Source organism: Pelodiscus sinensis, chromosome 28 (assembly GCF_049634645.1).
Source record: "Pelodiscus sinensis isolate JC-2024 chromosome 28, ASM4963464v1, whole genome shotgun sequence".
Classification (NCBI taxonomy): Eukaryota; Metazoa; Chordata; order Testudines; family Trionychidae; genus Pelodiscus; species Pelodiscus sinensis.
Window position 1 is genome coordinate 15,870,970 of NC_134738.1, and position 16,585 is coordinate 15,887,554.

The 16,585-nt window shown below is 51.2% G+C and overlaps 1 protein-coding gene across 1 annotated transcript in view; it reads left to right on the plus strand.

Moving 5' to 3' along the window:
• ADAM9 (ADAM metallopeptidase domain 9) overlaps positions 1–16,585 on the plus strand; it is a 45,754-nt gene that overhangs the window by 8,984 nt on the left and 20,185 nt on the right. Inside the window, exons 2-9 of the mRNA XM_075910920.1 lie at positions 4,819–4,916; positions 6,342–6,406; positions 7,419–7,497; positions 12,491–12,567; positions 13,462–13,651; positions 14,744–14,809; positions 15,320–15,391; positions 16,177–16,346. Coding sequence (XP_075767035.1) covers positions 4,819–4,916; positions 6,342–6,406; positions 7,419–7,497; positions 12,491–12,567; positions 13,462–13,651; positions 14,744–14,809; positions 15,320–15,391; positions 16,177–16,346 — 817 coding nt within the window. The remainder of the gene's footprint in view (positions 1–4,818; positions 4,917–6,341; positions 6,407–7,418; positions 7,498–12,490; positions 12,568–13,461; positions 13,652–14,743; positions 14,810–15,319; positions 15,392–16,176; positions 16,347–16,585) is intronic.

A 16,585-nucleotide genomic window follows, 5' to 3' on the forward strand; every position in this document is an offset into this window, starting at 1 on the left:
TCCTATTTCTTTATTTTTGAACAGTTATTTTAAAAGAGTCTGTTGCTTTTTTAATTTTAAATGGTTTGATAGTAAGCACTCTGCTAGGTCGGAAGGCGAAGAGCGGGACTTCTTACGGCAGACGGTGCAGAATATACATGCCTTTCCAAGGGAGGGCCATGCAGCGTAAGGTACATTTCCAAATTGGGGAGCGAGGAGGGGAAGAAGGAAAGCAGAAGGTGAGGGGAGAGAAGTGCTTATTGGGATGTGTCATAGAATCATAGAACACTAGCACCAGGAGGGACATCAAGAGGTCACCAAGTTCAGTCCCCTGCCCTCACGGTAGGACCAAGCATGATCTAGACCATCCCTGACAGGCGTCTGTCCAACCTGCTCTTAAATATCTCCAGGGATGGAGATTCCACAACCCCCCTCGGCAATTTATTCCAGTGTTTCACCACCCTGACAGTTGGGAAGTTTTTATTAAAGTCCTACCTCAACCTCCCTTGCTTTAATTTAAGCCCGTTTCTTCTTGTCCTGTCCTCAGAGGCCAAGGAGAAAAAAATTTCCTCCCTCCTCCTTGTGACACCCTTTTATGTACTCGAATACGACCATGTCTCTTCTCCATCTTCTCTTTTGCAAACTAAACAATTTTTTCCCCTTTGCTCTTAGGCCATGTTTTCTAGATCTTTAATCATTTTCATTGTTCTTCTCTAGTCTTCCAATTCTCCATCTCTTTCCTGAAATGGGGTGCCCCCAATTGGAGACTATACTCCAGTTGAGGCCTAATCAGGGCAGAGTAGAGCAGAAGAACAACTTCTCATGTCTTGCTCTCAACACTCCTGTGAAGGGAGAGTAAAAAATCATATTGTCCTTTTCTTATCTCTGCCTCCTCCTCTCCCAGATCCCTTGACATGCAGCTTCCCGCCACTCACAGGTCCACCGATGTCGGTCAGTTCCTTTAGCTCTGCTAGTTGTTCCGATCCCTTGTCTTGCAGCATCGTGAAATCTGCTGGACTGAATGGTTTCTTAACGTTTCTGTAGCATTTTTTCCCCCGAAGGAGTCTCAAAATGTTCCGCAGAGTCCATGGGGGTTGCCTTCACCCACCACTGAAACACAGCCACTTAACAGTTTACAGTCACAGTGTCCAACAGTCTGGAACAGGGTGTGAAGAAAAATCTGAACCACAACTGGAAATGCATGTGCTAGACCTGGGGAGTGGTCACTGGTGAGAGGGTAGATTTGTGGTGGCTTATCCCAGGGAAGGAAGCCGCCCTTCCCTCTTATCTTCTGACTGAGGATGTGACTGTCCGATGCTCTTTACCCTCTCTCCACCCTGTGAACAAGGGCTATTGTAGCTGGGGTTGTAGCCTTCTGGCATATGCTCCAGTCAATAAATCAAAGCACCTAAAGAGTGTTTTGCTGCATGACGTGCACTACATCATCCTTTTTCCAAGAAGTGTTGTAGCTGTGTGAGGCATTACACTTGGCTGGTCTGATGTGGTGCTCTCTGAGTGGACAGCAGGGTGGGGGAGGCTGGGATTGAACATACTCTAATTGCTTTGGCTTCCAGGTTTAGATATTGTTTGTGGGAAAGCGCATGAGGTGTTGGTCTATTCGTCACAGCAGCAGTGTCAATACAGAACCTGCATGGGCCTCAAAACGAATTCTGGGCGTAGCCCTACTTGTCGGTGAGGAAAATGATTTGTTCAGCAGGGCTATGGATGCTGTTTGCCACCTAAGATTGGCAAAGTAGGTTGTCTTTGTGCAGACTTGGTTTTCTCTGTAGTTCGCTGTGTGATGGTTTGGTTTTGTAACTTTGCCCAGAGGTGTGTCCTGTGCCTTGCGGAAACTGAGACAAAGATGAGAGAGTTTCAAGCTTATACATCTAGACCAGGGTTCTTAACTTCTTTGGCACTGTGGCCCCTTAAGTTTAACCAATAAACCAAAATTACCTCTCCTCCTTTTTAAAATGGCAGTGGACACAAAGAAAATTATGATTAATCATTTGTATTGTATTTTGTTTTCTCATACATTGTGTTGAACAAAATTGAACACTGATTGTATTTTTAAATTTATTACCTCCTGAAATATGCCAAATTACTCCTCGAGGGGTAATTACACCGCGGTTAAGAACCACCGATCTTTACACAAGCAAGAATGTAAAAATAGCAAAGAGGAGGGATGAGGGAGCATAACAGTCCAGGCTGAACCTTTCTGGTCCAGCAGCATGTATGCTTTGGCATGATTTTAGCGAGCCGGATGTCCACTTCTCATGGGTGTGGCTAAGTTTCCTGAGGGCCTATAAAGTTTGTTTACAGCCACCAGGCCTAGCTCTCAGCATTCTGTGCTGTTATTTAAGTCGAATTTACCCCACCTGTCTTCTCAAATCCCAGCAAGCAGTGGCCGTATTAGTGACGCAGCTACGCAGTATTGACCTCCAGACATTCTCTGGTTCAGCATCGGTCACACCCATGATAAGTGGGCATCCTGCTAACTAAATTTGTGCTGGACCATGGATGTTGCTGGACTAGGGAGGTTCAGCCTGGAGTGATGCCATGGTAAAAACACAACTTTTTTGTTGATCAGTGAAGACATAGCTCAAGTGTGAAGGGCCTCATAATTCTACAGTGCCACTGTGACGTAGTGGGGGTACCTTGCTGGTTGCTGTGTTGGGCAGTGGGCTGTGGGTGACCCCCACTGGCTGCTGTCTGTAGCACGGCCCAGCAGGACGGGATGAGTCACTAGGCAAGGGTCTCCCAACCTGTCCGACCAGCTACACTCCTGGGGAGAGAAACAAAGGAAGGTGGAATGCCGCCCCTGGCTGGGGGCAGGGCTGGAAGTGAGGGAGTTAGTTTCTGTCTGGGAGCATGGAGGAGACAGCCTAGGGAAAGGGGCTGGGATTTAGGGGCCCAGTCTCCCCCATCTCAAGGGAGGCTGAGGCATCCTAGGCTTGCCCTGGAACCAGATGACATCTGTGCTGGGCTGTATCCTGGAGAAGCAATAAACTCCCTCTAGTCTACTGTCTGGCGGAGTCTGTCCATGCCATTATGGGGGTGCAGGAGACGGGGAAACCCCAATGTGCTGCCACAGCCCCCTATACTGAATCTAGAGCAGCCCAGGGGACCGCTGCTGAGATTTAGGAAGCAACCGTGATGACACGAGGCAGTGCTGTCAAAGAAAAATGTTACGAGTCTGTGGCTAGCACAGCCCGACGTTGACTCCCCAGACTGACTAGTATCTGGAACTGGAAAGGTTTTCTAGAGGTACTAATTGCTGCCCCGTTAAAAGGACTGTACCCATGGCGTCCATCAGCTGAACTGCAGGACAGTTAGGCTTGGAATAAAAGATGGTTTTGGGGTGTGTGTGCCGTATTCGCATGGGGAGCATCGTTGCAGTGCCCCGGGAGACCAGCCCAGCGCTTTCAATACTTGCTTATTTTAATGCACTTCCCTGTCAGAGAGATTCTGACCCAGCCGCCTCAGTATTCCCCACTTTTAGGCCAGGCCAACATTAGGGGGCAATGTCGAACTAAAGAACACAAATGAGACGTGTAGCTGGAGTCCACACCTTGGTTTGACTTACCGCATCATCTCCGCTGCGGGGGCTTGGTGGGAGAAACGTTTCTGTCGACTCCCATGACTCTTCTCACTCCGGTGAAGTATCAGAGGTGACAGGAGTGTGAGCAGCAGTCGATTTAGCAGGTCTAGTAAAGAGCCACTAAAAATTGAGCCCTGCGAGATTAATCCCTGCTGCCGTTAAGGGTAGGCAAGGCCCTAGATGCCCTTTGGAAATTCCAGCCTACTTAAGCCTGTGGAGGGAGCGTGCTCAGGTTGTGGTGATAACGCGAAGTGTGAGTTACAAAGCAGTAAACACGATCTGGAGTAGAATGTGGAATTCTTCTTCCAAACTGGGCTGCTGCTTTCAAATAAATGCCGCGTTTTGGAGCCCCCGGTGTGAGCTCCGGGCGGACTGGAGATGTTTCCTTGTGGGTGATTCTCCGTGATCACACTAAAGACTAATGATAGAAATGTAGCCGTGTTAGTCTGGGGTAGCTGAAGCAAATTGCAGGACAATGTAGCACTTTAAAGACAGGAGGGGTCCTGTTCTGCAATGTGATTTGTCCTTTTCATATGTGTTCATTTTTTTAATTGTATCCTTTGGTATATATGGTTGTGACAATTTTCTTCCACTATTTGATCTGAGGAAGTGGGTCTGGCTCACGAAAGCTCATCATCTAATAAACCATCTTGTTAGTCTTTAAAGTGCTACATAGTCCTGCATTTTGCTTCAACTAAAGACTAAGACAGTCGTTTTGGAGATGAATTGTTACAGGAAATAGAAATCTCTCTCTCCCCCCTTTAGTTTAGATTTCAAAGCTAGCTCTCTTCTGATGAGCTCATTGGTTCCAACATTCGTCAGGTGCCAGTTAAATCGGTTGCACTAAAACCCTTTGTAGCTCCCCTGGCCATCTTTCCAAGGGGAGTGGCTCTTGGCTTAAGCGCAGACCCCGAGGATTTTTGGCTCATGATAAACCGACATGTGCTGTCTTATTGTACAGAGTAAATGTATTTGAAGTATTTTCTTCCATGACAAGTGTAAGGTGGGGTACTGCTACTGTCCGAATTCTACAGCTAGAGGTGAAGTGACTTGCCCTGGGTTGCTCAAGGAGTCTGTGGCGGAACAGGGAATTGAACCTAGGTGTCCAAATCCCAAATGCGTTCCTTAATCATGAGACCATCCTTCCCAAGAGAAGTTGTCTCGTTCCTTGGGCACTGTCTGTCTGTTTTATTTCCTTGGTGATGCGAATGGGGCAGCATTTGCTTTTTCTTTTCTAGGTTTCCAGCAGATCTCTCATTTGTCGTCTTATGAAATTATTCAGCCACAGAGGTTAACAAGAGAGCGGCGAGCGGCCGACAATTCCTCCTCCGGACAGGTACTTGGGCGTGTTTTAAATTGCTCTCTGTGTCTGACTCAGCTCCATCTAGAGCTGGCCCTCAATTCAGTTAGTCACCCCCGACCAGTGGAGCTGAAAAGGACTGTGTGTGTCCAGTGCAGGACCACGGCTGTGCACTTCAAGGCACATGAGGCCTAAACCGACTGTCAGCTTGTCGGGATTAACAGGGTTTGTGTGACCAGGGCATGATGCTGCATCGCAGACGCCTTGCAGTGACTGCAGTGGTAAGCGATAATTACACGAGCTGTCCCTTTAAAGACACTGATCCCAACCTACCGGGATAATACCTGGCAGTGGAGAGAATGGGCCATAAAGAACCAGAATGTACACGCTGAAGGATGCAGTCACAAAAACTGCCCTGTCTGTCCCAGCGCAGGCGATGACAAGAAAAGCGCCAGGCTTTGTTCCAGTGGACTGAGAACCAGGCTACCGTATTTTCCGGCGTATAAGGCGTCTGGGTGTATAAGACGACCCCCTAATTTTTTAGTTAAAAGATAGGTTTTCGTCTTATACCCCAGCGCCCCTCCACCTCCCCGGCTTTGCTCCCAGTGTCCCTGGTCTGCTGGAGACGGTCCCCAGCAGACCAGAGGCACCGGGAGCAAATCCGCAGCAGCGGCGGGGGTCCCGTGCCTCTGAGGCTTTGCCAGAGCAAAGCCTCAGAAGCGCGGCACCCCGCCGCCTCTTCGGCTTTGCTCCCGGTACCTCTGGATACCCCGCCGCTGGCTTCCCCCGAGGCTTTGCAAAGCTGCGGAGGGGCTCCGGCGGCGGGGCAGCCCTGGCGCGCCTGGGATGCCCCGCCACCGGCTTCCCCCGAGGCTTTGCAAAGCCGCGGAGGGGCTTGGGCGGCAGGGCAGCCCAGGCGCGCCTGTATACCCGGCGTATAATACAACCCCCGATTTTTGGGGGATGTTTTTTAACATCAAAAGTCGTCTTATACGCCGGAAAATACGGTACTCATGGAATAATAAAATGCAGAAAGCTAATTGGGAAGTAACTTCCCATGTGGAAGTTGGAGAGGATTCTGGGATCTGTGGCAGGCGACATGTGACATAATAGGCCCACCCATGTTTTGTTTATGCCTGTAGGCTGAAATCAGCCAAACGATTAAGAATGAGAGTTGGTTAGCTCAGTCTCTTGGGTGGGATGGGGTAGAAATGGCCACGCTAGGCAGTAATTTGCTTCACAGGTGGCTGGGAACTGCAAATGCACTTGAACTGAGAATGAACCCACAGAGTGACGACCTGGAATAAGCCTGCATGGCTGATTTCTGGCAGCTGAATCTCAGGCTGTCCGTACGGGGGTGACATTAGCGGCACATCGAGAGTAACTGGATATGAGTTTTGGATGGTGGCTGAGAGCGCGGTCTTGTTACTACAATGAATACGTGTTCTCTCTTCTCTTCAGGACAGGGTGTCATATGTCATTCATGTAGAGGGAAGGAAACACACAGTTCACCTAGAAAAAAACAAGTAAGTGACTTGTCTTTCCTTCTGCTAACTGTGCCCTGGGATTACTCATTTCCTATCAACTGCATTAGATTAGACATGCTGTTTCCAGCGCTGGTGTGGCACGCTGTTTCCAGGTAATATGCTGTTTCCAGCCCCAGAGCTGGTGTGTTGTGTGTTTGCACACTGGCTCTGTTAAACCTGCAGGAGAAAACAGCTGAAAGTGGATTAAATCTTTCTCCCTCCCATCCCCCATAGTAAGGTACCAACTGAACATTTTTCTGAGCTGAGGGCAGGGATTAAAAGGCCACCATCTCACTTCAGACAGACGCACACAAAACTCCTACCTTTCCTCGCTGCCTGCGTGTGACGTCTGCAGATTTATTTTCAAATTCTCTCCCTTGTTGCTGGGGCAGATATCCCCACAAATGAGGAAACTGACTGTACACACTTTCAGAGTTAAACCCTCAGAACGTGGCGAGATTTCAGTCCTTACCCTGCTTTTTAAGGGTTCTTTGTAACAACAATAGGTTAAAACCAGGCAGAGCTGTTTTTTGAAGGTGGTGTTCCCATAACACAGGGCTGGGCAACATACAGTCCACAGGCCGGATTCGACCTGCCAACCCACTGGATCTGGCTCATAGGGGTGACGGGAGCCTCAGTCAGGCTCCCTGCCTGCCCCATCTCTGCCTGCGGCTCAAAAAAGACGGCTGTGGGGCCCGGTTTGTCAGCCCGGGAGAAGGTGTGAGAGGGTTCTTGTGCTGCCCTCACCCCAGCACAATCTTGCAGCTCCCATTGGCTGGTTTCCCATTGGCATTAAATATCCCATTTCACTACCCTGAGTTTTTCCATAGTACAGTTACATAGAGGAGTAGGTTCTAGTAACTGCATAATTCCTCGGTGGTTCATGGTGGCATGTGGTTTTCTTATCCATTTTCTTATTTTGGTACTGATTTTTCAGTACTGCCACTGTTGAATGGGCTGTTTCTTGTGGCATCAACATTGTTGTAGCTTTTTCTTTTCCCCCCCTTTTCAGAGAACTTTTACCCAAAGATTTCACGGTATACACCTACAGCGAGGATGGAACGTTGCAGTCTGAGCATCCGGACGTGCAGGTGGGTTTTCTTCCTTTTGTATGCTGGAGCAGTGAGCTCGGAACGCCCTCCATCCGCCTGTTTAAAGAGTAATATGTGAAGGAACCGACGGGAGCATGATCTAAAGGGCAAGGTTCTAATCTGCAGGGCCCACCTCATTTCACTCCATGTGGGGGAGACGCCTTGAGATTTAAGATCGGAGTGTGGCCCGTGGTGTACAATGCTAGGGTCACCCTGTCCTGCGATGGGTGGGACGGCAGATGGGGGCGCGCGTGTTTGTACTTAGGTTTTTTTTTTAAATTTTCATTTCTTTTAATTGAAAAGGGAAATACTTGTCTTGATCAGTCATTGATCATGTGCTTATCCTGTTGTGTCAGCCAAGAGCAGTGTAACGGTTCTGTTGTCTGGATGCCAGCGCTCCTGAAGAGCCTGGGTTCTGGGCCTGCCATGTGGAATACAGTCAGAATGACTTAGCGGGCACAACAATTCTCGCCATATGGGCCGACTGCTTCCACTCCCGTTGTTTCACCAGATGCGATTGGATATTACATTTTCCAAGGCTGATTAACTGGTTTCATGGAACAAACACAGATGGAGCCTCGTGTCCTAGCAAGTACATGGACGTTTTCCTTTCTCCGCTCCCCCCCCCGGCTCTGTTGTGTGTGTTCTGCGTGGTGTGATGCACAATATCTCTTGCAGCAGGGGAGCTGACCATTGGGCTGGGCCCCTGGGCCAGGTGAGGGGAGCGCCATGCTCCTGGAAGGGGAGGGGCCTCTGGCAGAAGAGGTGGGGCCAAGGGCAGCCGGTCCTGATTTCTGCTCAGAGCACAGCGCGATGCCCCCTACCCCACAGCCCTCGGAGCTGCCCGGAGCATGCCGCATGGCGCTTCCGCAGCGATTTTCAGGGCCCAGGACTCCAGCCATCTCTGCTGCTGCAGCAGGCGGGAGCCCTAGGCCCCTTAAAAGCTCCAGGCCCCAGAGCAATTGGCCCCTTCCCCCCCCCGCCGGCCCTCTTCCCCCCTTGCGCCTGTCATCGGGCCTGATTTCTTGCCTGAATGCAGAGCAGGAGAATGTTTTGGTTTCTTCCCGACTTGCCTTTCTGTTTAAAGGCAGGCCCCAGACTCCGAGGAGGAGCAGTGTCTGCTTGGTCGGGATGCTTTAGTCCAGGCAGCGGCCGTGATGCGCGCTGGGCCCTGGGGGATCATTACACGCTTTAAGAACTTTGTAAGGCACAAGGCCAAAGAACAAATGATTCCAGCCACCTGACAACTGCAGCACACGCCTGCGAGGGAGCTGTGCGGCTCCGGCTGCAGAGCAGTGAACGTTCTGTGCGGGGCAGAACGCAAGGGCTCTGCCTTGTGCTCACCCGCAGTCGGGTGGGGCGTATGCCCACTGGGGTGTCTGTGGTGGCGGGGGGCGGTGTAACTATTGTTGTGTGTTTGGCAGGTTGCGAAACCTCCTGGTTTGCTCCCAGGGGATGGAGTTGTGGCATCTGGGCGAGTGGTTCTGTGTCTTGTACGGGGATCTAAAAGCTAATGGCTTGTGTCTGGCAGGGTTCTGTGTTCCTGACAAGGCCTCTGCGGGCCTGGGGAGGGGCTTGCTTAGGCAGCACAGCCTGTCTGGCCATGGCAGCAACAGCAGATGTTAGCGCTCTCTGGCTAGAATGAGGGAACATGCGAGCCAAAGGGCGTAGCATCCAAACTTCATTCCTGGAAGGCTGCATGGCTTCCTGGCAGGGCTTCAATTCAGCTGGCGCTGAGCAGAGTGGAGCTCCGGTAAATTCTGACAGATCTGCGGGAGTCTTGGTGCCATGGGGCTCCGGGAAATACTCTGGGAGAATTTAAACCCTGCTCGTTGAATCTCACCAGTTGGGCTGAGCTTAAAATATAAATTGGGGCTGGGATGGGCAGGTGAGAACAACCAACGTGGAGGTCGGACAGCTCAGCCTCAAGCCAGAGACTGGTCACAGATGCTGCTGCTGAGACCTGCCGCTCCGGGAATGGACACGTGTCAAATCGCAAAGGCTCCAGCAGCACAGCCTGGAGGGTTTCGGCGTAGACCAGTGGTTTTCAACCTCTAGTCATTTGCAGATCCCCAAGATATTTCATGGGGAGGGGTGGAGCCTTTGCAAAACTGAGGCATCTGCTGCTGACCCAAGGGGTCCATGGGCTAAAAGCTGAAAACTACTGGTGTAGACACGACCTACGCTGGTTGGTGGGAATCTCCCGTCCATGTAGCTAATCCACGTCCCGGAGATGTGGGATCTGGCTGGACAGTCTCTCGTCAGCCTGGTGCTATGTGCGCACAGCTTAGTGTGGCTTCCCAGTGTGTGATGGGGCCCTGTTTGCCAAGCCAGGCTGCCCCGCTGGCCCCGTTTGTGGCTGGTACTCTCCATGCCCCATCGCGGGACTCCCTGTTAGACCCGGTAACTGCAGCAAGGTGGACTCCAGTTCCCTGGTGATGCCACGAAACCAAACAGCCCATAGTGGGAAGTTGCCGGATCCCTTCGCCTCTTGGCCGGCGCAGGCAGTAACAGTTGGGGAATTGGCCCTTAGTGCAGAATTGAAGGGGGCTTAGTCTGTAGCAGGCCAAACAGTCTGGCCCCTGAGCCTCTGGGCTGATCCCGAAAGCAAAGAGCAGCCACGCCTAGTGGCTCATGGCGTGTGGCAGGGGAACCTGGCCCCTCCTGCTCCCCGGAGTTCCAAGCCAGGGGCTACAGACTGAGCCCCATTCAGCCCTGCTCAAGGCGCCTGTTCCCCAACTACGACTGCCTGCCACGGCCTGGCCTATGAAGCCAGGGTGTCCCCTGCTAAGGGTCTGGGAATCAACTTCTGCTGCATCGCCCAGGCCACATCCTGCCACAAATTGCATCCCAGGTGTCTCCTCGGCTGGTGGGGCCTGGGGTCCCCGTCAGTCTCTGGAGCCGGTGAGTGGTCGGCAGCGTAGTGTGGGTCCATGGGCCCTGCCACTAGGAGGGACACTGGTACCACGGGGGAGCCCGCAGTACACGGCCTTCCTCCTCCATAGCCCGCCCCACTCAGCAGGGCGGCCGCCTGCTCTCTGGCTCTTCCACCTGGAGCGTGGCAGCTGGGGAAAGGGGGCGTGGCCTCCTGGGACCAAGGGATTTGTCTCTCCCTGGTGGCCCAGTGCGGGGTTGGTCCACACATCATGCTACTTCTCTTTGAGGTGTGGATTTTTCACACCCCCGAGTGATGTGGTTGGGCCAACCAAATTGTCTAGCGTGATCCAGGCTGCAGGCAATCGGTGTGGGATTTAGGCGTGGTCTGCACTAGAAAATTAGGTTGCCATAACTATGGTGTTCAGGGTGTGCAAAATCCACCCACCCAACCGGGTCTTTAAGGTGACCTAAGTCCCTGTGCAGACAGCGCTAGATCGATGGCAGAATTCTTCCCTCTTGCTGCCTCTAGGGGAGGTGGATTACCCACTAGGGGTGTAACCGTAGAACTGCTTAAATGGCTAACGGAGCAGCATGAGTTTATCGGTTACTGTAACGGCTGCATGCTGGCTCCCAGCCCCACTCCTGGGAGTCGGATCCTGGGTGCCAGCCCCGCTCCCAGGGAGCCGGCTGTGCTGAGGGCTCTGTAGTATAAGCTTTGTTCTGCAGAGCCCGCAGCCTGGAACCACTAAGATTTTCAGCAGTCACAATTACCTAATTAACCACTTTTTGACATCCCCATTACCTACACCAGGGCTTAAATTCTCAGAGTAGTGCCCTCCCCGTGCCATGGAATCTCCAGAAGGGTTGAAAATATTTCCTAGAGCTCGGCTCCAGATGGCTCCTGTTGAATTCAAACCCTGACAGGAGAATTTACTTCCTGAATTCCTCTGTTTTGCATCATTTTGTATTTTCCCATCTACAAAACCATTTTGCCTGGGAAGTGCTGCAGTCCTGCCTTTCACCCACCAGAGGTCGATGTGGCACCAGAACGGGCCAGCTGTTCGGCTGCTGTGGCGGCCTCTGGTGGGCAGAGGCAGAACTGCAGCACTCCTTAGGTGCACGTGTGTTTTCCCACTTAACATACAAACTTTGTGCTCAGTGCTGCAGATTTCCCCTGTACAGTTCGTCACAGCCCTGGGGCCAGCTCAGAGCAGAGTGGGGCTCACAGGGCTGCTGGCAGGGTCACAGACGGGGTGCAGAATGGGGGAAAGGGAACAGACTAAAGGTCAGGCTTTCACGCCGGAACCGATGGGGTTACTGCATTTAGCCTTGAGATGGGGGCTGCAGAGACCCATGGGGATGGGGGCATGGGAGGCAGATATTGGGGCAGAGGAAGAAACAGCCTTCCCAAACTGCCAGGCGTGGCCCCGCCCACACTCCGGCCCCTGCTTCAGCCCTAAGGCGTGGGCTGGGTGCCTGCACAAGCCTGGCCACACAGAGTCCACCCCACTGCAGGAGCTGTGGCCCCTCCCTGCTCTGGTCCTGGCCCCATAGGAGTCCGCCGGACGGTTGCCACTAATGGTCTTGCTCACGAGATGCTGGGATGGAGCGGTGGGAATAACAGACATTTCTTACTCTTAAGAAATATGAGTCGGGGGAGGCTCAGGGCCGGGGGCTGGGAATATGAGGGGGGCGCAGAAAGCAGGGTTGGAGTGTATGAGGGGGCTGGGAGGGCAGAGGCGAGTCTGAGGTTTTGCTGGTAACATTTTATTTGCAATTTCCATGTTCATTATTTGCATAATGAATATGCAGCTATGCAAATAAAATGTTACCGGTCTGTCAAAAGTTTGTGAATGGGTTTGCCAGTCCGCGGTATAGAAAAGGTTGGGAACCCCCGTCCTAGAGCATCTGGCGTTTGGTTACTAATGCCATGTTTACCTGCATGGTGGCTAAGCACATGCCTGGCCCTCTCCCGCACACACATCTTCAGGTGAGGGATGGAGATCTCATCCTACCCTTGATGCAGTGAGGTGAACAGTAGCAGCAGCAGCTGGAGTCCATTGCACTGTGTGTGTCTAGGAATAAAACATAATAAATTCCTTCATTTTCCTCTTAGGATCACTGCCATTATCAGGGATACGTGGAGGGGATGCAGGATTCCCTGGTCGCTGTCAGCACTTGCTTTGGACTCAGGTAACCGAACTCGTCTTGTGGATGTCATTCTCACAGCTGCTCATGGTTGTCATCCAGTTCTCCAAAACAGAGTCCCATTGTCCTGCTGACTGACTTCGTTCTGAGCCAAATTGTGTTTCCTCTGCTGGTGTGGGGTGGCCTGCGAGAGTTGGGTTAACACCAGCCTGGCTTTGCAGTCATTTGTTGGTACCAAACGAATAAATATTTTGATTAAAACAAAATGATTTGATCACTAGCACTTGTCCTCAAAAATTTCAATCCAGAATTCTTCCCCACCCACCTGAACAACCGACTTCACTGTTCCGCCATCAGCGACTCCAATAGACATTGTTGCATCTGTCCTTAGTATTTATACAATCTCGTATAGAAGGTTAATTTAAATGATCTTTTTTTGTTTTGGATGCAATTATTCTTGTGTTTGGGAGTTTTTAAATGAAATCTTGGTCAGGAGTTTTACTGAGCTGTGGCACTTAAAGTGTTTTATGATCAGCTTTAATTTGAAAAAATCTTTGACCTGAGGTAATTTCAGCACCTTTAAGATTGTCTTGATTTGTCTATTATTCGTGCTCCGGTTGCTGCTCTTTGCTGTTGCAGAAACGTAAATGGCAACATTAACCAAATGGAAATATTTTTCCTTGCAGAATGGACAATTAAGGTCCCGATTCTGCAAACTGTTATGAATGTGCTTAATGTAGCTGACGTGGGTTGTTCTGTTGACGTCACGAGCTGCTTGCACACCAGTGTCTGCAGGATCGTGGCCTCGCTTTGCTCTTTTCTTTCTTTCTGTCTGTCTGTCTGTCTGTCTGATATTTGTTGTCCCGCCCCCTGGAGAAGAGCAGCCTCTGGACTTTGTGCTGCAAGGCTTGGCGCTCATGTGTTTCATGTGGTTGTTAGGGGACTGCTGCAAGTGGAAAATGTTGTGTATGGAATTGAGCCGATGGATTCCTCCTCTGGCCTCAAACACATCCTCTATCGAATGGAGGATGTGAAGAAGCAACCCATGATGTGCGGCGTCAACAGCACCGACCCTGAAAGAGAGCGCACCGAGGACGCGCACCCTCCCAGCATGACTCAGTTGCTGCGAGTGAGTACTCTGCAGTCTTCTGCGGTGCAGTGTGGTACCACCGCTCTGACGTGGAAAAGGTGGGTGGGGTTTCCCAGGCCTGCCACAGGGAAGGAGCGCAACGTGGGCACTTTCCTCCCCGCGGTGGAGGTATGCCGTGTGAACCTGGTGGCAGTGGCTGTGTTGGCACGGAAGCAGCCGCATGGTTGCCGTGTGGGGCGAGCTGAGGAACATGGACAGAGCCGTGTGCCGCTGCGGTCAGGGGCGAGCTTCGGGCAGAGTTCTGTGTCCGATGCCAGCGCGGCACGTACCCTGCTGAAACTGGGGCTGTTACACCCAGACCCATTGATGGGGGTGGGAGGGCAACTGCCCTGGGGCCCAGTGATTCCAAAGGACCCAGGGCTCCCCCAGCTGCTGCAGCGGCACCTGGGGCCCTAGGCCCGTTAACTTGCCGCTGGAGTGTCAGCTCCGAGGGCTGGCGGGTGGGTGCACCGTGGCCTGGGGAGTACTGAGGATGGGCCGCCCCAGCCCCGCCCCTTCAGCCTGAGGCCCCGCCCCTTCCAGGAGCATGGAGCCACGCCCCCACCTTGCCCAGGGGCCCAGCAAGGCTGCTAGCTCCCCTGGTTACCCCATTTCCAAGTAGCTGTGTTAGTGCGGGGTTTCTTTCTTTCATTTACAGTTTAAATTTCACCTAGAAAGATGGGAGCTGTAAAACATATAGAGTGTGACAACCAGTTGTGCTTGTGTTCTGTACAGCATTTGTTAGCAGCTCCTAACAGGTGGTATTTATCACAGCTGTTACCAGCTGTTTCCTGCTTCGTCTACAAAGAGGTATACATTGCCTTTCTAATGGAAGTGAATGAGAATAAACAATCCCTTTCAAAATGTATTGGTTATGTGGCCAGTCTTTAGTCAAAAACACATGCGGAGGAATTATTACTTTGCACGAGGTGGTTTTTTTTAAAATTTGGGTGTTTTTCTTATTCCATTAGTAAAGCGTTTGTTTTACTGAGTGTGAAATGTGAGTGTGGACTAGGATGAGCTCACCTTCTTTGTAGAGATGAACTTGGTAAACTTTAGTTGGCTGCAAACGTTTATTTTTGCTGTTTGCAGCGGAAAAGAGCTATACTTCCCCAGACGAGATATGTCGAGCTGTTCATAGTTGTGGACAAAGAACAGGTAGGATTATATATTGGTTTTTCCTTAGTTCCTTGCTTATGGTGGAGGGAGATGTAACTTAACCCCCCCCCCCAATAATTATGAAAAATTGTAAGGCAGAATAATATTGTACCTTTTGGTACTTAAAACATTCCTTCAACCCTCATTATCACAAATGGATTTATTAAAGGACAATACCAGGCGTGAAGTGGACAGTTTAAATAGATACACTGTTACTCGTTGCAAAATAAGATATTCAGTAAAACCTCAGAGGGTCGGAGTTTTACATTCAAGGATTCTAATGGTCGAAGGAGAATATTTCTCTTCATATTCTGCCTCTCGTGAACAGATGATGCTCTGGCTGCTTCCTCGTCTCTTCTAGTGCTTTTGTTCTGACAACATTCCCGGGTGTATCTTCCACGCAGGAGGCTGGGAGCCTGAGAACAATGCTTGAAAGTTGTTCCTCCTCCCCTGTCTTGTGATCATACTGATCCCAGCTCACTGCCATTGACACCCCTCTTTGCATTGCAGTACGAGGTGATGAGCAGTAGTGTAACTGCGGTGAGAGAAGAGATGGTGCATCTAGCAAATTACCTGGACAGTGTAAGTTAAAGCTAGTCTGTGTCTCCGTGGGTGATAATATTCAGTGCTGTAACCGTGCAACTTCCATGTTTAATTCTCTAAACCGACCCCCTGGGTCTGTTATCCTGTCTGGATGCTGCTAAGCAGGGCTAGGCCCTGTCAGGAAATGGATGCTCAAAGGAAAGCCAGTGTCCGGTTGGGAGGGATACTAATGATTCAAGAGCTCATAAGTCCAGTCCTCTGCACTCATGGCAGGACCGAGCACCAGCTAGACCAGGGATCAGCAAGATGCGGCCTGCTAAGTCTTTGGATCCAGTGTGCAGCCTGTCCCAGGCAGGCTCCTTGCCCACCGCAGCCCCAGACTGCTCAAAGTGGCCAGCAGTTCCCTCCACGTGCCTCTCTACACTGTGCCCTGCAGGGGGAGGGCTTCACGTGCTGCCCCTGCCCGCCGTACAATCCTAGAAGCTCCCATTGGACGGAGCTGGGCTGAGGGTCCTGCTGTCTCTCTTGTCCTGAGAAACTACAAATCTGTTAGGCTCTGTTTTGATTTGACTTTGGTTTGCTGGGGACACCATTCATTTGTGTGCAGGATCCTTTCTGTTTGTCTCTTTGGGTTTTCTGCAGCACCCTCTCGCTGTGGCATGCAGACACTCGTCCTGTAGCCCACTAACATGCAATAGCAGGGTCTGTCTGATTGAGGAAACTGACATTCTTATTGCATAGGGAAATTGAACAGTTAGATGTTGGCAGTGTGATTATGTGCATCTATAAAAGGGTGTATTCTCCCCTTGTCTTTGCTGTTCCAGATGTACATTATGCTGAATATTCGCATCGTGCTGGTCGGCTTGGAGATCTGGAAGTACCAAAACTTGATTAGCACCGAGGGAAGTGCCGGCGACGTGCTGGGGAACTTTGTACAGTGGCGGGAGAAGAATCTTGTCACGCGCCGACGACACGACAGTGCCCAGTTTATTCTGTAAGTGCTGGGAACCTGCCCCCTCCAGAACTAATCTTAGGAAAGGGCTTTGCCAGGGGAGCTTGCTTACGAGTCATAACTTACGAAAGCAACATTCACTGGAGACTCCATGGCAGTGACTTTGCTGTGGTCACTCAGGAACAACCTACTGCACACGCCCTTTACAGAGGCAGCATGACTGTTCAGCATCAACGTGTTGCACCTCTCAGAAGCTTTCCCTGGTGCCCACCAGCAGGCAG